The 23398-nt window shown below is 35.8% G+C and overlaps 1 protein-coding gene across 5 annotated transcripts in view; it reads left to right on the plus strand.

Annotated features, from left to right (window-relative positions):
- The window catches only part of LOC145661059 (uncharacterized), a 970674-nt gene that overhangs the window by 860035 nt on the left and 87241 nt on the right, over positions 1 to 23398 (plus strand). For 4 of the 5 annotated variants that reach the window (XR_014126881.1, XM_081726498.1, XM_081726502.1 and 1 more), the window contains one exon: positions 9054 to 9195. The exons of the other annotated variant lie outside the window; for it this stretch is intronic. Coding sequence is in view for 3 of the 4 variants with exons in the window: in XM_081726498.1 (XP_081582624.1) it covers positions 9054 to 9195 (142 nt within the window). In the remaining variant the exon portion in view is untranslated. The remainder of the gene's footprint in view (positions 1 to 9053; positions 9196 to 23398) is intronic. 5 annotated transcript variants of the gene reach the window in all.

A 23398-nucleotide genomic window follows, 5' to 3' on the forward strand; every position in this document is an offset into this window, starting at 1 on the left:
AAGTTCTCTTATATAGTTCGAAACAAGCTCTGCGTTGGTAACTGATATAATGAACGTCGGTTGGGTATTCCTCATAACGAACTAATGCTTCTCCCACTAGGCCAATAAATATATCAGAAGTGTTGATATCGTAGGACACGTGTCCTTTCTCTAAACAACAATACTTTATTGTTACCAAAATATTCAGTCACAGCGAATATGAAACCACGAGCCGTATCAGCAAAGGCGAGTACGAGATAGCTAGCTGAAAGCAATCTCAAATAGCTATTACGATTAGAACACGCCGCATCAGCGATCAATTTCAGTCCAGGATTAAAGCCTATCTGTATGTAATGATACGTTTCTTTTCTTTTGTTTATAATTTCAATCAAACTAGGCAGGGTAGGAAATGTTGCTCTTTCGCAACTTCAAATTTCTCTTTAGTTTCGTTTTTCACTTTCGTTTCGTCCCTTCGTGTTCCATTTCCAAACTTTGTCCTTCTCTTTCGATTTTTTTCGTTCTTCGTTTTTCGAAAAATTCTTCGTTATTCGAAAAAATTTTCGTTTTATGTTTCTCGAAAAAATTTTCGTTTTCGAAAAAGCCATTTTTCGAAAAAGTGTTTTTCGAAAAAATGTGGCCATCCCTACCTTAAAACCGTTTCTCCGCACAAAATAAAAAGACCCAATTTCCTTTATTTTTTGCGTATTGTCGATACACAAATTTTCGTTGCAGTTCTTCAAGTCCTTCACAAAGATCTGACATACAGTTACTAGTACTTTTGACATTTCGTGATCAAAGGTTTTGAGGGGCCGTGCCCCACCCAGCCGTTTTTTTTTTCAACAAAATAGGAAACAACCTTCAATTCTCCTCCGCGATATCTGTGCAAAATTTCATTCAATTCGGATCAATCCTTCCTGCCTTCGAGCATGATATTTAAAAATTTTCGGTAGGGGATTTTGCTCCTTAAAATTATTTTTCCAAACAAAATGAAAACCCGTATTCATTTATTTTTAGCGTGTTGTACACACACTAAGTATCGTTCGAATGCTTCATGTCTTTGACATACATCAGACATACTGTTACTAGCCCTTTTGATATTTCCTGATCAAAGATAATCGAGGATTCCGTTACCCATCCAACCCTTTTTTTCCACGAAAATACGAAACCCGTATTACCTCACTTTACGTCTGCAATATCAGTGCATAATTTTTTTCACTTTCGTTCACTTGTTCTTGCGTTTCGGGCGTCAACCACCAAAATTTGGGTGGTTTGCTTTTGTCTCCTATAAACGTATTCCAGTTGAAAATAAAAAACCCGTATTCATTTATTTTTGCGTGTAGCGCGTACACAAAGTTTCGTTTCAATTCTTCATGTCCTTTACACACATCCAACATACTGTCACTAGCACTTTTGATATTTCGTGATGAAAGGTTTAGAGGGATCCAAGAAAATACTAAACCCGTATTCTCTCATTTTACCTCTGCAAAGCTTTGTTCAATTTCATTCACTTCGGTACACATGTTCTTTCTTTTTGGGTGTCAACTTTCATAATTTTGGATGTAGGCTTTTGCCTCCTAAAACAGTTTCTCCGCAGAAAGCAAACAACCCGAATTCGTTTATTTTTTGCGTATTGTCGATACACAAATATCGTTGCAATTCTTCATGTCCTTTACACAAATCTGACATACTGTTACTAACACTTTTGATATTTGCTGATCAGAGCTTTTGAGGGAATCATGCGGCACCCAACCCTTTTTTTTTGAGGGAAAATACGAAACCCGTATTCCCTCATTTTATGTCTACAATTTCATTAACTTCGGTTCACTCCTTATTCTTTTCGGCAGTCAAATTTCAAAATTCTGGGAGGGGGTTGCCCCAAAAACAGTTTTTCCGTTGAAAATAACCGCGTACTCTTTCATTTATGCTGTTATCCATAGACAAAATTTCGTTGCAATTCTTCATGTTCTTTACACACATATGACATACTGTTGCTAGATCTTTTGATGTTTCGAGATCAAAAGATTAAAGGGGTCCATGACCCACCCAGCCGTATTTTCCAGGAAAAACGAAACCCGTATTCCGTCACCTTTTGTCTGCAACATCTTTGCACAATTTCATTCACTTCGAGTAACTTGTTCTTGCCCTTCCGGCGTCAACATTAAAAATTTTGGGTAAGGGCTTTTTACCCCTTAAAACTATTTTCCCACAGAAAATAAAAAAGAGTATTCATTTATTTTTCTCGTGTTGTCCACACACTAAGTTTCCTTCCAATTCTTCATGTCCTTCACACGCATCTGACATACTGTTACTAGCCCATTTCCCGATCAAAGGATTCGAGGGGTCCGTGCCCCACCCAACCTTTTATTCAAGAAAATGGTTTGCGAAACCCATATTCTCTCATTTTAAATCTGCAAAGCTTTGTACAATTTCATTTACTTCCATTCACATGTTCTTCCTTTTTGGGTGTCAACTTTAAAAATTTTGTATGAAGCCTTTTGCCCTCTAAAACAGTTTCTCCGCAGGAAACAAAAAACACCTGCATTAGTTTATATTTTCCTTTTGTCGATAGACAAATTTTGTTGTAATTCATCATATCCTTTACACACATTAAAAATTTTGACATACTGTTGCTACCTCTTTTGATGTTTCGAGATCAAAAGATTGAAGGGGTCCGTGTCCCACCCAGCCGTATTTTCCAGGAAAAACGAAACCCGTATTCCGTCACCTTTTGTTTGCAACATCTTTGCACAATTTCATTCACTTCGAGTAACTTGTTCTTGCCCTTCCGGCAACAACATTAAAAATTTTGGGTAGGGGCTTTTTACCATTATGTCATTAACGCTTTAGAGGGGTCCGTTCCCTAACAACCGTTTTTTTAATAAAAAATATGAAACCGGTATTCTCTCATTTTTCGTGTGCAATACCTGTGTACAATTTCATTCACTTTCTTCTTACCTTTCGGGCTTCAAGTTTCATAATTTCGGGTGGAGGATTTTGCCCCATGCAGCAGTTTATCTGCAGAAAATAAAAGACCCGTATTTGTTTATTTTTTGCGTATTGTCCACACACAATGTTTAGTCGAATTTCTCATGTCGTTTCCACAAATGTCACATATTGTTACTGGCACTTTTGATATTTCGTGATCAAAGCTTTGGAGTGGTCGGTGTCCCACCCAACCCATTTTTTCAGAAAAATGCTAGACCCATATTCCTTCATTTTAACTCTACAATGTGAGTGCATAGTTTCATTCACTTCGGTTCACTTCTTTTTGGTTTTCGAGCGTGAACTTCCTAAAGTTTGGGTGCTGGCGTTTGTCCTACAAAACCGTTTTTTCGCAGAAAATAGAAAATTTTTATTCGTTTATTTTTAGCGTATTGCCTATACACAACGTTTCGTTTCAATTCTTCATAATCTTTACACACATCTTGCATACTGTTACTAGCAGCTTTGATACTTCGTGACCAAGGTTTCGAGGGGTCCTTGAAGCACCTAACAGTTCCTTCCGGGAAAACAGAACCCCATTTCCCCCCACTTTACGTCCGCAATACCTGTGCACAATTTCATTCACTTCGTTTAAATTGTTGTTCCCTTTCTAACGTCAATTTTCAAATTTTTGGGTGGTAGCTTTTTCCCCATAAAACCGTTTTTCTGCAGAAAATAAGAAAAATAGTGTTTGTTTATTTTTTCCGTATTGTACATATAAAAAGACTCGTTCCAATTCTTCATGTCCTCTACATACTTCTGACATAGTGTTACTAACACTTTTGATATTTCACGATTAAAGTTCGGAGGGGTCCGTGCCCCACCCAACAGTTTTTTCCAAGGAAATATAAAATCCGTATTCCCTCATTTTACGTCTGTAATATCTGTGCACAATTTCATTCACTTCCGTTTACTTCTTCCTGCCTTTCAGACGTCATCTTTGAAAATTTTGGGTGTGGGCTTTTCCCCGTAAAACAATTTTTCATTTGAAAATAAGAAAACGTATTCTTTTATTTTTTGCGTGTTGTCCATACACTAGGTTTCGTTGCATTTGTTCATGTCCTTTAAACACATCAGACATACTCTACTACCACTTTTGATATTTCGTGGTGAAATGTTTAGAGGGTTCCCTGTCCCAACCATCCGTTTTTTCCAAAAAAAAAAAAAAAAAAAAAAAATAGGAAATCGGTATTCACTCATTTTACGTCTGCAATACCTTTATACTATTTCAATAAATTCGGTTCACTTGTTCTTGCTTTTCAGGTGTCAACTTTCAAAATTTTTGGTGGAACCTCTTGCCCTCTAAAACAAATCTCCTCACAAAGTAAAAAAAAAAAAAAAAAACGTATTTGTTTATTTCTTGCGTATTGTCGATACACAATGTTTCGTTGCAATTTTTCATGTCCTTTACACACATCTGACATATTGTTACCAGGAGTTTTGATATTTTGTGTCCAAAGGTTTGGAGGGGTCAGTGCCCCACCTAACCGTTTTTTCCACGAAAATGCGAAACCCGTATTCTCTCATTTTATGTCTGCAATATCTGTGCTCAATTTCATTTACTTCCGTTCACTTCTTTTTGCTTTTCCGGGGTGAACTTTCAAAATTTTGGATGGGTCGTTTTGCCTCCTAAGACAATTTCTCCGCAGAAAATAAAAAAACTCATATTCGCTTATTTTTTGCGTATTGTCCATTCACAAAGTTTTATTCCAATGATTCATGTCCCTTACACACATCTGACATAGTGTTATTTGCACTTTTGATATTTCGTGATCAAAGTTTGGAGGGGTCATTGCCCCCCAACCGTTTTTTCCAGGCAAATATGAAACCCATATTTCCTCATTTTACGTCTGCAATATCTGCGCACAATTTCATTCACTTCTCTTTGCTTGTTCTTGCCTTTCGGGCGTCATCTTTCAAAATTTTTAGTGTGGGATTTTGCTCATAAAACAGTTCTTCAGTTGAAAAAGAAAGTCTGTCTTCCATACACAAACTTTCGTTGCAATTCTTCATGTAATTCACAAACATCTGCCATACTGTTAGTAGCATTTTGATATCTCGTGATCAAAGTTTTGGATGGGTCTGTGGCCCACCTAACCGCTTTTTCCAGGAAAATACGAAACTCGTATTTCCTCATTTTATGAATAAAATATCTGTGCACAATTTAATTCAGTTCGGTTCAATTTGTTTTCTTTCGGTCGTGAGCTTTCAGAATTTTGGGTGGTTGCTTTTGCTCTCTAAAACTGTCTTTCCGTTGAAAATGAAACAACCGTATTCGTTTATTTTTTGGGCATTGTCCATACACAGAGTTACGTTGCAATTCTTCATATTCTTTACACCTTCCATATGTTCTTACTAGCACTTTTCATATTTGATGGCCAAAGGTTTATAGGGGTCTGTGTCGCACCCAATCGTTTTTCGCAGGAAAATACGAAACCTCGTTTTACGTCTGCAATATCTCTTCATAATTTCATTCATTCCGGTTCACTTCCTCTGACCTTTCGGGCGTCAACTGAAAATTTTGAGTTGGGCATTTGCAAAAAAAAAAAAAAAAAAAAAAAACTCTGAAAATAAAGAAAACAACGTTATAGTTTTTGCATGTTGCCCACACACTAAGTTCCGTTGCAGTTCTTCATGTCCTTTACACGCATCTGATATACTGTTACTACCACTTCAGATATTTCGTGATCAAAGGTCTCTGCGGATCCGTGCTCCAGTCAACCTATTTTTCGAAGAAAATACGGAGCCCGTATTCCTTCATTTTCCTCTCTAATACCTATTAACAATTTAATTTAATTCGGTTCACTTCTTCTTGTCTTTAGGGCTTCAACTTTCAAACTTGTGGGTGGAGGCTTTTGCCCCTTAAAACGGTTTTCCACAGAAAATGTAAAACCCGTACTCGTTTAGGTTTTGTGTATTATAGATATACAAAATTTGGTTGTAATGCTTCATATCATTTAACAAACATCTGACACATAGTTGCTAGCACTTTCGATATTTCCTGATCAAACATTTGATGGGATGCGTGCAGCACCCAATCGTTTTTTTTTTTTCAGGAAAATACGAAACCCCTATTCCCTCATTTTACGTTTGCAATACCTGTGTATAATTTCATTCACTTCGGATCACTTTCTCTGACCTTTCGCCCGTCAACTTTCAAAATTTTGAGTGGGGGCTTTGTCCCCTGAAACGTTTCTCCGCAGAAAATAATAAAACTCTATTTGTCTATTTTTTGCGTGTTGTCCATGCACTAAGTTTCATTGCAATTCTTCATGCCCTTTACAAACATCTTACATAATGGTATTAGCACTTTGATATCTCGTAATCAAAGGTCTAGAGGGGTCTGTGCCTCACCCAACACTTTTTTCCAAAAAGATACGAAACCCGCATTCCCTAATTTGCCTCTGCAATATCTGTTTACAATTTCATTCACTTCGGTTGACTCTTTCTCGCTTTTCGGACGTCAACTTTCAAAATTTTGGTTGGAGAATTTTGCCCTCTAAAACAGTTTCTCCACCGAAAATAACAAATTGTATCCGTTTATTTTCTACGTATTGTCGATACACAAAGTTTAGTTCCAATTCTTCATGTCGTTTACAAACATCTAACATACTATTCCTAGCATTTTTGGTACTTCGTGCTGAAATTTTGGCGGGGACCCTGCCCCACCCAACAGTTTTTTTTCTAGGACAATACGAAACGCGTATTCTCTCATTTTATGTCTACAATACCTTTGAAAATTTCATTCACTTCAGTTCACTTGTTCTAGCTTTTCGAGCGCCAACTTTCAAAATTTTGATTTTGGGCTTTGCCCCTTAAAACAGTTTTCCGCAGAAAATAAAAATCCAGTATTTCTTTTCTTTTGCATACTGTCCACGCACTAACTTTCGTTGCAATTCTGCATGTCGTTCATATACATCTGACATACTATTACTAACACCCTTGAAATTTCGTGATCAAAGATTTGGACGAGTGTATATCATACCTAACCATTTTCTTTTTTCTTTTTTTTTTTTAAGGAAAATACCAAACCCGTATTCCCTCATTTTACGTCTGCAGTAGGTGTGTACAATTTCATTTACATCGGTTCACTTGTTCTTGCCCCTCGCGTTTCAACTATCAAACAGTTTGGTGGAGCCTTTTGCCCCTCAAAACCATGTTTCTATAGAAACTAAAAAACAAGTCTTCGTTTAATTTTTACGTGTTATTCGTACAGAAACTTTCGTTCCAATTCTTCATGTCCTTTACACACATCTCACGTACTGTTACCAACATTTTTGATATTTTGTGATCAAAGGTTTGGAGTAGTCCGTGCTCCACCCAACCGTTTTTCCCATGAAAATAATAAACACATATTCCCTCATTTTACGTCTGCAATATCTGTGCTCAATTTCATTCACTTCTGTTCACCTTTACTTGGCGTTTGAGCGTCAAATTTCAAAATTTTTGCTTCGGGCTTTAGCCCCCTAAACAGTCTTTCAGTTGAAAATAAAAGAAACCGTATTCGTTTATTTTTGCGTGTTGTACATACACTAAGTTTCGTTCCAGTTTATCATGTCCTTTACAAACATCTAACATACTGTTACCAGCAATTTTGATGTTTCGTGACCAAAGGTTTAGACGGGTCCGCGCCCCACGCAACCGTTTTTTCGAAGAAAATAGGAATCCCATATTCCTTTATTTTACATCTGCAATAGCTGTGTACAATTTCATTCACTTCGGTTCGCTTGTTGAACAAATTGAAAATTCAATAATGAAACATGAAATAGTACATGTATACTATAAAGAGTAATAAAATCAAAGATAGATCCTGTTTCACAGACGGAGTTTGATAGATCCATATCAAGATGCTATTACTCACTATATCTTACTGTTTTTTGATCTATGGCAATAAAACTTGAAGCAAAAGTCCACTTATTTAAACTACCATTTATGGTTTGAATAGCCGGTTAAGGGAGGAGATAGAACTTGTTCTTAGGACAAGTATGCATTTATACTATGCAGAAAAACATTTCTTTATATGTCTTAAATGTTTCCTCTATGAATATCTGAAACTGGAAGTACTAGTACATTCAACCACTTCCGGTTTATGCGAGTTCTAATGATATATATATATATATATATATATATATATATATATATTATATATATATATATATATATATATATATATATACTTGAGAAGCTGTATCAATTGCATACCACCGTTTGTTGCTACCTACTGCCGTTTCCATGATGATATATTTTAAAACCGGAAGTGGTCAATAAATTTTGAAACCGGAAGTAGTTAATTTGAAACAGTTTTAGTTTGTACACATGGTTAACGAAGAAGGAAGCTGAATCTATTAACAACCCCTTCTCGATATCTTTTACCGTTTTTGGTCTATACAAACCAGTATTGAAATCGGAAGTTGTAATAAATTTGAAGTACTTCATATTTTGGTAGAGTGTTGTCGATAATCATGTTGAGACGATAAATCTCTTGTAAAAATTCGCTTTTCGCTATTTGCTGCCCTTTTCAATATGCAGCGGTAAACGATGAAACTGAAAACGGCTAATTTAGAATAGTGCCTTAATGAGGAACGTGAAACTATCCTAGAGTGGCTGAGCGGACTGCCAAAAAGCGATTCTCGCTGTCTGTTACCGTTTTTGTTTTATGGACATAACTTTGAAACCGGTATTAAAACCAAAAGTAATAGCAAATTTGAACCACTTCTGGTTTTGGTATAATGTTGAGACACTGAATTACTTGCAAAAACCAACTTCTCACCATCTCTTACCACTTTCGGTCTATGGCGATAAACGTTGAAAACGGTGTATGAAAATGACAAACATAAACCACTTTCGGTTTTAATAGAGGCTTAACGGAGGAGATGGAACCTATTCTTTGCACACTAAATCGATTGCAGAAAACCGCTTGTCAATATCTCTCACTATTTTTGTTCTGATATCTGGCGACAGTCAATCGGAGGACGAACGGGCCAACAACCCGTTGTATTATTCTTTAACATATCATAGTTTGGAAGGCTAAAACTAGTATCAAAGTCCATGAATATATACTAATATCACATTGTGAATGTTTTATCTTATAGGAACAAAGAGAATTTATATTTCCATGGATAATTGGAAGCATTTTATATCTGTCGATTGTTTCTGCTTTCTTCATGGATAAATATATTTCTGCCACTCCAGAATATTCTTCCACATCATTTACCTTATCAGTTGCTGGAGAAGGTACGTACAATTTCCTAAAATAGACTCTATTTGCTACAATATACAATAGTTTCCTATAATATTATCATCGTCAACAATTGATTGATTGATTGATTGATTGATTCGGGTTTAATGGAGACGTCGGTAATGAGGCTATTTGTCCCCGTTAAGATCAAAACATGTACCAAAGATAGAAGTCAAAAATCCAAAAATCCAAGAGGACAAACTGTTGCACCTCCTTGAAATTTCGCATAGGTAATATCTACATGTGGGTACAAATTTTCCGCACTACCGCGAAAGGGCCTACGATTCTATTGATTTTTTTCTAAAAATTAGATATTTCCTATTTATTTTAACAAATTTTCCAAACTTCAGAGACCTTGCCAGAACAGAAGATAATATCCTAAGGCTCTGAAATATCGTAGGGGTAATACTTACAAGCAGGCAGAATTTTTCCTCACTACCACAAAGAGGTCCTCAAACTTTCGAACTTTTCGACATTTAGGGAACAATAAGTAGCTACAAGTCGGTAGTATCAACTTAGTGCCACCAAACATCTCACCAATCCCAGTGTTCCTGGATTATAATCGTTAAACAAATGAAATGCAATTTCCGCCACCGGAAAACAAAGTGTGGCTGATAATGTAGATGGGAACAAATTCGTCTTTACAGTGAATATTGTTACAGTGAAAATTTGTGAAGCTTACATTGTTTCCAACGACATGATAAATATAAAACGCATGCATCAAAGGGAATCGTATACCAATATAACGTGATAACACAGCTTTTGTTGATCATTGTTGAAACAACATCTCCTACAGTGACATAGTTGATTTGTAATCAACATGCACGGCAAATCATGGCACCCAATTTCCGCGAAGAAAATGAAAACTGGCCTGCACTGCCGTAAGCATATTATACACGAACAAGAGTTTTGGGCAAAATCACCGATTTCGAGGCTTTGTAAAAACGATTCTAGAAACATGAAATTTAGCATTTGAGGAGATATCCGACAGATGTACGCATATGCCAAATCTCGCATTCCTACCTTGAACCATATTTGAGTACTGGACCCCTAACATTTGCAGTTTTCAGGCTCATTGACTCACTGACTCACTCATCAAATTTATTAGATAGTACTTCCCAATGAGATAGACACGTGAAACTTTGCATAAAGGTACTTTATAATGACTTGAGTATGGAAAAAGTCCGAAATCTGATGAATGAACTACGGGAATTTTTTTATGGGCAAAAACTATCCTTAGCCAAGCAAGAAATCGTTTCACTCACTCACTCATCAAATTGAATAGGTACTTCCCAATGAGATATAGACGTGCAAAATAGCATAAAGTTACCCTACATTGACTTGAGTATGGAAAAAGGCCGAAATGTGAGAAATGTACTATAGGAAACTTTATTGGCAAAAAACTGTCCTTAGCCAAGCAAGAAATCGTTTCACTCACTCACTCATCAAATTCATTAGGTACTTCCCAATGAGATATAGAAGTGAAACTTTACATATAGGTACTCCATAATGACTTGAGTATGGAAAAAGCCCGAAATATGAGGAATGTGCTATGATAAATTTTTATGCTTAAAATACTGTCCTTAGCCAAACAAGAAATCCTTTCTACTCACTCACTCATCAAATTGATTAGGTACTTCCCAATGAGGTATACACGTGAAACTTTGGATAAAAATACTCCATAATGACTTTAGTATGGAAAAAGTCCGAAATGTGAGAAATGTGCTATGGGAATTTTTTATAGGCAAAAAACTGTGCTTAGCTAAGCAAGAAATCGTTTCTCTCACTCACTCATCAAATTGATTAGGTACTTCCCAATGAGATACAGACGTGAAACTTTGCATAGCGGCACCCTATAATGACTCGAGTATAGAAAATGTTCAACATGTGATTTATGTGCTATGCGAATTCTTTTATGGACGAGAAACTGTACTAAGCCAAACATAATAGGTTCGTCCTCTCACTCATCAATTTGATTACGTGCTTTCCAATGAGATAGAGACGTGAAACTTTGTCTAAATGTACCTTATAATGACATAAGTGTGAACAAATTCCGAAATGTGAGGAATGTGCTATGGGAATTTTTACATGGGCTAAAACTGTTCTTAGCAAAGCAGAAAACGGCTCATTCACTCACTCATCACATTAATTTGCTAGTTCCCAATGAGATAGTGACGTGAAACTCTGCATAAAGGTATCTTATAATGACTTGAGTGTGAAAAATGTCCGTAATGTCAGGAATGTGCTATGAGAAATTTTTCATGGATGAAAACTGTCCTTAACAATGTAGAAATCGGTTCATTCATTCATTCATCACATTGATTTGCTAGTTTCCAATGAGATAGAGGCGCGTAACTCTGGATAAGCGTACCTTATAATGACTTGAGTCTGAAAAAGGTCCAAAATGTGAGGAATGTGCTACGGGAATTTTTTATGAGTGAAAAACTGTTTTTAGTCAAGCAGAAATCGGTTCATTCATTCGCTCGTCACATTATTTAAGTACTTGTTTATGAAATATTAACGTAACCTAATTGTTTATGAAATATTGACGTAAGTCTGTATATTGGTACCTTATAATGACTTGAGGATGGCAAAGGCCCGATGTGCTAAAGGAAATTTTTTTATGGGTGAAAACTGTCTTTAGCCAAGCAAAAATCGGTTCACTCACTGACTGACTCACTCATAGTATTGATTAGGCAGTTCCCAATGATATAGAGGCATGAATCTCTGTATAAAGATACCTTATAACGATTTGAGTATGGAAAATATCCGAAATTTAAGGGAGTGCTATGGAAAAAATTTATGGGTGAAAACTGTCCTTAGTCAAGTATAAGGACAATCACTCACTCACTCATCACATTGATTTCCTACTTCCGAATGAGATAAGACGTGAAACTCTGCATAAAGGTATCTTACAATGGCCTAAGTATGGAAAAAGTCCGAAATTGACGAATGTGATATGGAAAATTTCTTATAGGAGAAAAATTGTCCGTACCCATTAGGTACTTAACAATGAGATGAAGATGTGAATGTCTGCACAAAGGTAGCTTATAGTGGTTTGAATATGAAAAATGTCCGAAATTTAAGGAATGCGCTATGGGATTTTCTATGGGCGAAAAACTGTCCCTACTCAAACAGAGATCGGTTCATTTACTCACTCGTCATTGATTAGGTGCTTCCAAATGAGTCAGAGATTTCAAACTCTGCATAATGATACCTACCTTATGTAATGACTTCTGTAAGTAAAAGGTTCTAAATTGAAGGAATGTACTATGGAAATTTTTAAGGGACAGTCCATAGCCATTAGGTACTTCTTAATGAAATACAGATTCGAAAATCTCCACGGAGATACCCTTTAACGGCTTGAGTATGAAATTTAAGGAATTTGCTATGGAAAGTTTTTCATTGGCGAAAAAACTGTCCTTACAATCAGAAATCGGCAACGATTCCGTTATTCAGCACATCATTAACATAGTGATAATGTTGTCAATCGTCCGAGTGGTCGAGTTGGTGCCTTCCTCGTTGGTCTATTGGCTATCACGTGCGCCTTTGGTGTATGGGGTCCCGGGTGGAAGAGCCTTTGGAATTTAAACTCTTCTCGTTGTTTCTGTGTTCATCTCTCTGTCGTTCTAGGTTAATAGAAAAACGAGCTAAAGTCACTGAGAAAAGTCCGTTATCCGGACAGCGGTATAGTGTACAAATGTACGAGATCCTTATGTTTACTACAGAACTCAATACTTAACATACATTATCCATATGCTACATACGTACTGCCCTCTTTCCCGCTTAGATGTTACACAATGTCATTGCAGGATGTCTGACATCTAACAGTCTTCCGTACATTAAATACGTCAGCTATAAGTTACATACGGCCATCTGTATGTGAGATCCTGACCACCTACATACAGCTCTTTCGTTCGTGCAGAAAGTACGTTTATTCGGAACACTTATACGGAAAGTATGTTTAAAATATACTTTTTCAGTTATATGTTTAGTGTACGTTAACTCCAAAAACTACAGGATTTACACACGTAACCCACGTTTTCTCGTGTGCCACATACATTTTTTCTCAGTGTGCGAGTAAAATAAGTGAAAGCTAGTAATAAGTAGTTGCAAGGACACTTTTGGATCATTTGCTGGTTTTTATGTTTAAATAATGCTTTTAAATTTATATATTGTTTTATATCTGTATATTGGTGTTGATTTATATATTTTAAGTTATTATTATTATTAGGTTAAGAAATCCAGATCTGGGCATTGGGTGATTAAGTACTATTATTATTAATAGTATGTAAACGTAATTGTTATATTTACTATGTATATTTATATTATTTCTATTTTCAGCTATTACAAAAAAAATACATCTAATAAAAAGAATAGTTATATAGCAACTCTGTTTCAGAGAATAACAGTTTTAAAGTATTGAGAGAAAGCTTCTTTTTGGTAGGAGAACACCCTGCTCCCCAACACTCCTTTTTCCTACATAGCTTATGATATGATAGCTTTCCTATATAAACGGAAAATTATACAGGGAAGGGGTCAGTTGACCGTCAGTCTTGGGGGAGACTTCGAACAGTCTCCAAAATGTAATCTATAGAACGGTAACTTTTTTCTCCCAGTAAGAGAATATTATGACCAAGTAAAGAGAGGGGGAGTATTACGGAGGTCTTGCTTAGACTCGTTAGATTCTCTGAGTCTTAAATAGGGCAGAAAGCATGAGCTATATTAGGTTCTACCTTCTAGTAAGTTTTCATTTTTAAGGGGCTTCTTTCTTGAACTAAACTGAGGTCCTGTGAGAAGAAGGGATATAGAAAAAAATTATTATATTAATTCAAGAAACAGATTTTTTGCTAGGTAATTAGGCCCTGTAGAATAGGGACAGGATTTCATCCCTGAAATGCTTCATTCCATATTTAGGTGGATATGCCATTTAGATTAACAATTCCCTGATATTAGAATTTTCGAGTACGTGTTCAAAACTGAAGTTATATACGGTTTTGGTCGGTTATACAGTAATTTGTTCCTCTTGCAGGACACATTGGTTTTTATGGATGCTCTGAATTCAGATTCCTGGGTTCGATCCCTCGAAGTAGACTCGTGAGAGGCTACTGACAGCTTTTAGATTTTTTTTGAATCACATCTCCTATTTCAGGGAGTATGGTTCTTATCTAACCTTTACCTGCCAGATCTATTTAAGGATGTTTCGCTACTATAAGGCCAACTCATTCTTCTTACCAACCTAATCCCTATAATAAGTATTTAGATACATATCCTTCTGGTGCATCTCCTATTTAAGGGAGTACACGAAATAGGGTCGTAGGCCAGGGCTTTTGATGTAGTGAGTCAATGCTCTTTATAAGTTAAGGTTGACAGAGGACGCTTTTAGTGAGGCCTAACCCTTCTGTCTGCCACAGGCACATAATTAGAGAAATCTTAGCTTAATAAAGTTTACTAAAATTAGAGAAAAATTAAGGAATTAGAGAAGAGAATACCCAACAGGTATTTCTGATACACTTTTAAAGAAAGATATTACATAGAATTATCATTTTTTTCTAAATAAACTTTTAGTAGATGTAACTCATGTGTTATGATTTCGTATGTAGATAAGACCCTGAGTTATAAACCTGTTTATTAAGTTAATTACCCTAGACATTACTTATTTTGTTTTAAGATACGAATCTGAATATATTTTTATATTCTATTTTTTTTTTTTTTGTTTCTCGAAAATTGTGTGATAGAGACACGAATAGCTATAGCTCACTGTCTGACGGATTTCACTGTTACATATAAAAAGTAACTTAATCATTTATTAATTTTTTTCGACAAACATACTTAAGCAAGATAATGAGGCACGTTCTGTGAATCAGTTAACTTTTAAAAACATGGGCTAAGACACGTACATACTGCCGTAAATTTCGTGGTTGGAAACTCAGACAAGGAAAACCAATATTTCTTTCTTTTTTTGGTGAAGATTTTTCCTTTATTGCAGTCATTGGTATTAAATAGATATTGAAATTAATTTGATAAGTAAGAGAATGTAGAGGTGAGGATATTTAGAATTAATGGAGTTTTCGAAGGAATCAGAAATCCAATTGTTCGAATTTATGTTAGACTAGCAACAAAATGTAACCGATTTGGTAAATATATTGGTAACACGAGTTATATTATGATTACCAAAGTCGTTATGTAAAAATGTTCTCGATGCTTCGTGCCTCTATCTGTGAACAATGTGCGAATCTCGTACGTATCAGCCTTTTCATCAACTTCGTGAATTTCGTGCCTTTGCGATTCATATCTCCTGAATTAGCCCACCGGGGGGGGGGTTCACCACCCACATCCCCGCCTTTGCTCGGCCTACTTCCTCACACCTCTTAAGCTCACAATTCTACCGAATTTCAAGTTTCTTTTCCTATTTCAACTATCTAAAAGATAAGATTTTGAATCCCTGGAAAACGCCTATTTAAATAAAATGGGGATTTCTTCATCTCTCTTTAGACTCCTTAAAAATTAAAAATATTCACTTTTAGCAATTTTCCTGTAGGTTAGTCCCGGGAAGCTACAATCGTGCTAATTTTCATCATTCTAATCCTGCCGCAACTTCCTAAACATTTTGGGGTGTAGAAGACGTCCAATATAAATAACATGAAAAAGGTTTTTCTGTTCCCCATAAAACTACTCTACAGTTGGAAATTTTTCTTTTTACTGATTTACTTAGGTAATACTAACGAAAACGTTCAAGCATACCTAATTTCATGTTTGTATTCCAATATCAAGTACCTAAAATATGATTTTATATGTCCAAAAAAGGCCCATTTTAATAACATGGGGAAATTCATCTCCTCTTTAGACTCCCTAAAAATTAAAAATATTCACTTTTGGGATTATTTCTGTCGGTTAGTCCCGAAAAGCTAGAATCATGTCAAATTTAATCATTGTAGCCCTACAGGAAAGTGCCTATAACTTTCGGGTGTAAATTGTGTCCCTTATAAATGACGTGGGAAAGATTTTTCAGTTCCTCATAATACCACTCTAAAATTAAAATTGTTTACTTTTACTGTTTTACTTAGATAATACTAGCGAAAACTTACAAGCATACCGAATTTCAAGTTTTTATTCCAATTCCAAGTTCCTAAAACATGAGATTATAAAACAAAAAAAAAAAAGACCTATTTAAATAACATGGGGAAATTCATCATCGCCCCTCATCATTTCAACTTTCCACGTCAACCGGAAGCACCCCATTAATTTATGTCAGTTCATGTAATTTTATATATAGTTAGGATATGTTGGTGGCAAATATAATTGAGATAACAAGCTATTTGAAAGGTGTATATCATTGGAAGGAATACCCGAGGCAGTATGAAACTGCGCAACATGCGCGTCATGTAATGATCTCCGTAATTTCGCAATGTAGAAAGATAGAGAAAACTAAGTGTATTGAAACACCAGCCATGTCTAGTGATGTAGCAGCTAGTATTCAGCAGCAAGGGTTTTGGGCCCTGTTAATACCCGTCGTATTTAGGTAATGAAAAATGAGATGTTAGCGATCGTGATTTTGTAGTTCGGGTAAGTGAATTAGAATCTCGTTTGGACATAACTCTCTGACAGATATTTAATAGAAAAAATCCTCCCCGCCGTTCTAGTGGCTAGCATGTGCGCCTTTCTTCTATAGGGTCTTCGGTTCGATTCCCGGTGGGAGAGCCCTGGGAAGTAATGTTGCATGTAACACATTATGACTCCTTTAAAAATTTACAATTTTAAATTTAAATCCAACAATATGCCACAATATGAGAATCCCAATATACGATATTGCCATGGTAAACTACATACGTCCAAAAACACCAGAGGTGCAAAAAGTGCAGCCAAGTTCGTCAGCCTCAAAAAGCGCTGAGATGAGGATGAATGAGCCAAGTTCCTTTGCCACTGCCTTTTACAATATATATGTGGTATTGTATCGCCTTTAGCGACACAGAATAGTAAGAATGCAATGTAAACGCAATAATGGTTTTGAAAACGTTACTGTTGATTTACTGTTGATATTGTATGTATAGGCAATTCAGAACATTATAGTCCCAAAATCGACACCGATTATTCGAAATTCTTGATATTTTCAGTTTCTACGCGAAATTTTTGTATGAGATAATAATGAGTCTTCAAAATCTGTCTTCAAGTAATGATAATAGTGAGTTCAAGATCTGAGTAAGTTTGAATCTAGAAAAAAATATCAAACCACTTTAGGCAAATTAGAAATTTTGTGATCATGAAAGTTTTATTAAAACCACATGATTTTAATATCAAGTTTATTATTCACAAAGATTGAAATAGCAAAAGACATCGTGGGGCTGTCTCAGAGAAATGATGACAGTCAAGTGATGATGATTTTTATATGTGCCGTAAAACATGTAGCTTTGTTATTAAGATATTTCAGAAGCTGATAAACAAAAAATCATTAATGGAAATCATAAATGGAATATAATTTATGTCATTAGTGAAACCAACATCTCACTACTATTCGAGATTAGTTAGTCAAGGTATTTGATGTTTTCAAGGATATTCGATCACAATGAATTTTAAGTAATTTAAAACATTACTTTAATATGGATATTGCATGAAATCCTACGTGAATTAAACTTCCGAATTAAACATATTACAATTAGTGAAACTATCATAGCCGACTTTTTGACTGGTCTTTGATCCTTTTGTAATTAAATGAATTGTAGGATTCGGTAGGCACAAAAGCATTCGCGAAACACACGGAAAATGGTAATTTTTGGAAATCGACCTTCATCAAAGAACGTACAGCAGTTTTAAAGCACAGTGACCCCAAGTTCTTGAGCTTAATTTGTAACTGAATCAAAAGAAAAAGTGACCGTATAAATTTTTAATGAATTACTGATGAGAAGAACTAGATAATTCCACTATTCATCCATTTTTAAAATCACGATGACCAAAGACCACACTGGAATGGGCAACTAAATCTGGGAACGTTCAAGATAGTAGACGAAAAGAAGAGTGAAATTGTAGCTTAATTTAAGGTTTGGTTCTGTTGAGAGAAACCTCACATTAAGTAACACGCAAGGAAGACGAACATACATTCCAAGGACGAAACTACGGTAAAAAGAACTCGTGCATTCAGTAGTATTGCCACTGATAATAGTTTCGAAGTTCATGACTCTGATTTTGAGAATATCTTGAACACTGTTTCAGACTGTAAGAACACATCTCCTAATAAAATAGTTAAAATTAGTTCTAAATTTCAAATAAAATTATCATGGTATATACGTACAGTGAAAGTTCCAGTGTGAATCAAAATAGATTTAGTGTAATTATTACTTACTTACTTCTGTGTCTCATCCTTAATCCATAAGTACTCGCGCCCTTTTTTCTGACACCAGTACTCGCGCCGAAGTCCAGTAGATCCTTAAATTGATTTTAGTTTTTTTTAAAAAAAAAAATTTAATAATTAAGACAACGGAATAAAACTCTAGACATGTTTTTAAAAGCATTTGGTGCAATTATATTTTTTGTACTCGTTTTGAGACTTTTTAATTTTTTTTTCATCAAGTCTTCTGGCAAGCAACACAAAAGTTACCTGTTTGGGGGTCTGTGAATAGCTCGCTCGAGTACTTAATTGTTTAAAAGAAGTGAAAATGATTGATTTGGCTATGAATTTCGTAAATATCTGGTATGACCTCCTTCTCATAGACACAATTTCGTTGTTATTAGTTGGGTATTGCTTTCTTGTTATTGTTCTTGAAAATCTCAGAGGTTCTTGATCTGACGCATAAGTACACCTAAAGTTATTACTCAAATATCGAAAAGAAGCTAGGCCAAAAATTGAATACTATTTGTTAAATTTATCCACTCGAAATAGGATTCCTATTATGATATTAGTAACTGTCTCACATGTATGAGTTAAACTGTTTAGGAGAAGAAATGTAGGACCTCACTGCCCTTATAATTGGTCAGGGAGATATGCTAGATTGGAGCGGTCGGCTCTATACTTGGAGAAATGCAACAGAATAATATATATTCATGTAGCTGCTATTTGAATTGTTTGTCTTAACATTAATAAAGGGCCGCGGTGGCTCAATGGTAGAGCGTTCACCTCTGGTGCTTGGGGTCCCGGGTTCGATCCCAGCCTTGCCATGTGAACTTTGTGGTGGACAAACACCGCGTGCGTGGGTTTTCTCGGGGTTCTCCCGTTTCCTCCCACTTTCTTCATTCCACCATTTCATTCATTACTCGTCATCACCGTCTCCTTTAGCCTAACCGGCGTAAGCGTGGGACGTAAAACTCAAAGATTTCATTTCATTTCATTTAACATTTATAAGCCAAATGATTTGTGATAACTTTCTGCTTTGTTTAACTATTTTGTTTATAAATATGACACGATGTTGGAAATAACTGTTTATACAGCGTGAGTACAGAAATAGTGCCTGATTTTAAAGTGCCATATAATTAACATTTAATTGAATATTTACATGAAATTTTGTACAGAGCTCAGTAAACTCAAAGTATTTTTCCATCTATCTTTTCAGAATCCTAGTTCTGACCACGGCAGCTAGAGGGCTGTAACATCGAAAATGGCGTCCACCCCACAGCAACGAACCTGGTGCGTTTTACAATTTGCAAAAACAAGCAGTTTTATGAGAGTGCAGCGTGATTTCAAACGACAGATTAATGCTGATTCACCCACACAGAAATCCATTGTGAAGTTGCATAGAACGTTTATTGAGACGGGGTGCATTTGTGATCAAAGAAAAGGACATTCAAGGCGACGTCCAGTTTCCGAGGAATTTGTGGAGCGCGTAAGAGCAGCCTTCGTACACAGCCCAGAGAAGTCTACACGTAAAACTAGCACAGAGTTGCAGATGCCACAAACAACAGTAAGATCTTACGCAAGCATTTGCGGTGTTACCCGTACCGACTGCAGTTGTTTTAGAAGTTATACCCACAAGACAAGGTAAAGCACCGTGAGTTCTGTGAGACTATGCAAAATTTCATGGAGGACGACGAAAACTTTCTGACGAAGATCATTTTCAGCGATGAGGCGACATTTCACTTAAGTGGAAAGGTGAATAGACACAATGTAAGGATATCAGGAACCCAGAATCGACATGCAACTGTAAACGTGGAACGTGACTCACCGAAAATCAATGTTTTTTGTGCAGTATCAGAGCGTCGCGTGCAGGGTCCGTTCTTCTTTCAGGAACAAACAATTTCAGGTGAAAGTTACTTAGCATTGCTACGCAACTGGTTGTTTCCGCAACTTAGTAATGCAGAGATAGATGACTTCGTTCTAAAACAAGATGGAGCGCCGCCACACTGGCACCGTGCTGTACGCAGGTTTCTAAACGAGAACCTCCCAAACCCATGGATAGGGCGCTCTGGAGTCAATGATCAAGTTCTTTACAAGTAGCCACCAAGATCACCTGACCTCACTGTTTGTGACTTCTTTCTGTGGGGATTTGTGAAGAACAAAGTGTGTGCACTTCCACTACCCGATCTCCAAGAACGCATCAGTGATGCTATCAACTCCATCACACCAGATATGCTTCACAACATGTGGTTGGAGCTAGATTACCGCCTCGATATTTCCCGCGTTACAGGTGGCGCGCACATCGAGCGTTTGTGATTTCAATTATTGCTACAAAAACTTTTTTAGTTTATGTATCACTGTTCAAAATTTCAGCAAAATATTCCTTCGCATATTAAATTTACACTAATTTGAAACCTGGGACTGTTTCTGTGCCCACCCTGTATTATGCTTGCTTAAAGAAAAACAAGTATGTTGATCACTTGAATAAAAATTTAACTTAATATTTGCGTTTGTGTTCGATTTCTGTTTGGCAAATAGCAACAGGTTTAACTAAGGTATGTAGCAAGAGCATAAACACACACAAATGCTATGATTGGCAAGTATTTGTTCTTTTCTGGAGTAAGATTCTATAGAACAGCAAATTCCTCTACTTTCACGTAAGTTGTTAAAACTCGTTTAATCTCTTAGAGTAACTTAAACAAATATAAAAAAATCCATGCTTTTGCTTACAACAGTTTTGTCGGAAAAACATTATTTCAAATCAGCAACCGCCTGTTTAAAAGTAACATAACAGCATTTCATCACTTACAGAAGGTGGTTCAAATAAATTTCAGACGCAAGTACAACATATCATGATTAAAATAGTTCCTTCACCTCTTAGATGATTATTTTAACTTTTAAAAAAATCTACACAAATTCTTTCTGTGATAACGTATGTCTATTGCTCTCTTTACCGGATATTTTCTGAGCTTTGGTACACGACAACCAGCTTTTGTTTCCTACTGAGAATCCTTCCTTGACCTGTTCTGGTATCTGATATGTATTCTTTTATATTTTGTTCTTTTTTCCAACAGGTAAATGATTTCCACTGCTATAGAAAGTTAGTTTCTAATGCATCACAAGTTTCTGCTTTTAGATTTAAATTTTAACTATTAAATAACGATCTTCTCCCCAAATCTCCTCATTTATGCGATCTACGGCCATTTGTCGTACTATCGTGATGAACTCAAAGTCTATGAAATGATTGTTTCTGAGAGCCACTGGTGAGGAACTCAGTGTAGATTCTGTAACAAAACATGTGTTTCTAGACGTATACTGTAACTCACGAATTTTCGCTTTTATTCAATTTTCCTTACCCTTATGGGTAAAATTCACTTATTAGTAAGTGGAGATAATAGAAAGCAATCCATCTAAGGAGATATTTCAAAAAAATATATAATAAAAGAATAAAAATATAAGCAAAAAACAGAATAATGCTCGGTTTTGTGTATACTGGCAATCATTCTTTCGAGGGATTTTTTTCCAGTAGCAGAGCACAATTGTGGAGGGAATTCAGTAGGGGAGTCGAGGAGTTGAATCAAGGAATTGGATAGTGGAGTAAAATGTTGCATTTATTGGTTTAAACCTAGTGTGTAGATTGTCTGTCAAATATAAATTAGCTTCTGTAACCAAGATGTTGTACGGAAATATAGAAACAAACAGAAAATCTCTGACCTTGAGGTTGGAAGTGACATGCGCAGTGGATATTAGCATTTATTTGTTTAGAAAAAGAAAACAAGCAGGAAGTAGTTTCCATGGTTAGGTGAGTAGCGTGGTGGATTAGTAGTTCTTACACATTTTTTAACACTAGATCGAATCCCATCCCATCCAATCCAATCCTTTTTTTTTACAAAACATTATAATTTTCATGTTAATAAGAACCGAAGCAATATAAAAAGGATATAGCTTGTTGATATTTTGCTGGAATGACATATTTATCCAGGATTAGAGTACTATTAGTAATAACTATTTTTTTCAGTTCATGCTGTTGTATAGCTTCTGTCATCCTGTTTCCTTCGAAAAAGAACAACTTTGTCTCCAACAAAGTGCGAAGGATATATGTGGACAGCAACAGATATCTTAGTGCCAAACGTGATTTATCGTGATGAAATGGACTAGTTTGCCATTATTAAAAAAGAAAAACTGAAGCAAATTATTGAAGTTGGTTTCTCTTTAGCTTTTACCTAAAAATTTTTTTTCTTCATAAGACTATACTTGATCATATAGGTGTGTGATCATACCCATAAAATTAGCTAGGGAATGAAAGATAATTGTTTATACAAACATTTTACAGGTTTAGGTGCGTGAAACACCAATACACCATGGTCTTGCTTATCCGATCTTCCTTTGTTCCAAATACCGTATGATCGGACGTCACTGCAGATAGCATCAATCGGCAAGAAGAACAGCAAGTTGTGGTCTTAATCTATTTTCCATGCTCTGGAGTCTATCGCCTAGCGCGCCCGTCTAAACCATGACTCGTATGTCTATCATTCAGTGCAGACGCGTATCCATGTTTCCTATTCGGAGGTGGCCCAACACGAATCCTCGTAAGGATGTAATTCTAATGCTTTAAAAATAGCAATACAACAACAGCAACTACTACTACTACTACTACTACTACTACTACTACTACTAATAATAATAATAATAATAATAATAATAATAATAATAATAATAATAATAATAATAATAATAATAATGCAACAGTTCTGTATTTTTCTTAAACTTTTTCCTACTTTTCATTTATAAACATTCGTTTATTTTGAACAAACTGCATTATAGAACAAACAAAATGAAACATATTTTCGAGAGATATGTAACTAAGGAAAACTGTC

This window comes from Thermobia domestica, chromosome 1 (assembly GCF_964235325.1).
Source record: "Thermobia domestica chromosome 1, izTheDome1.hap1.1, whole genome shotgun sequence".
Lineage (NCBI taxonomy): Eukaryota > Metazoa > Arthropoda > Insecta > Zygentoma > Lepismatidae > Thermobia > Thermobia domestica.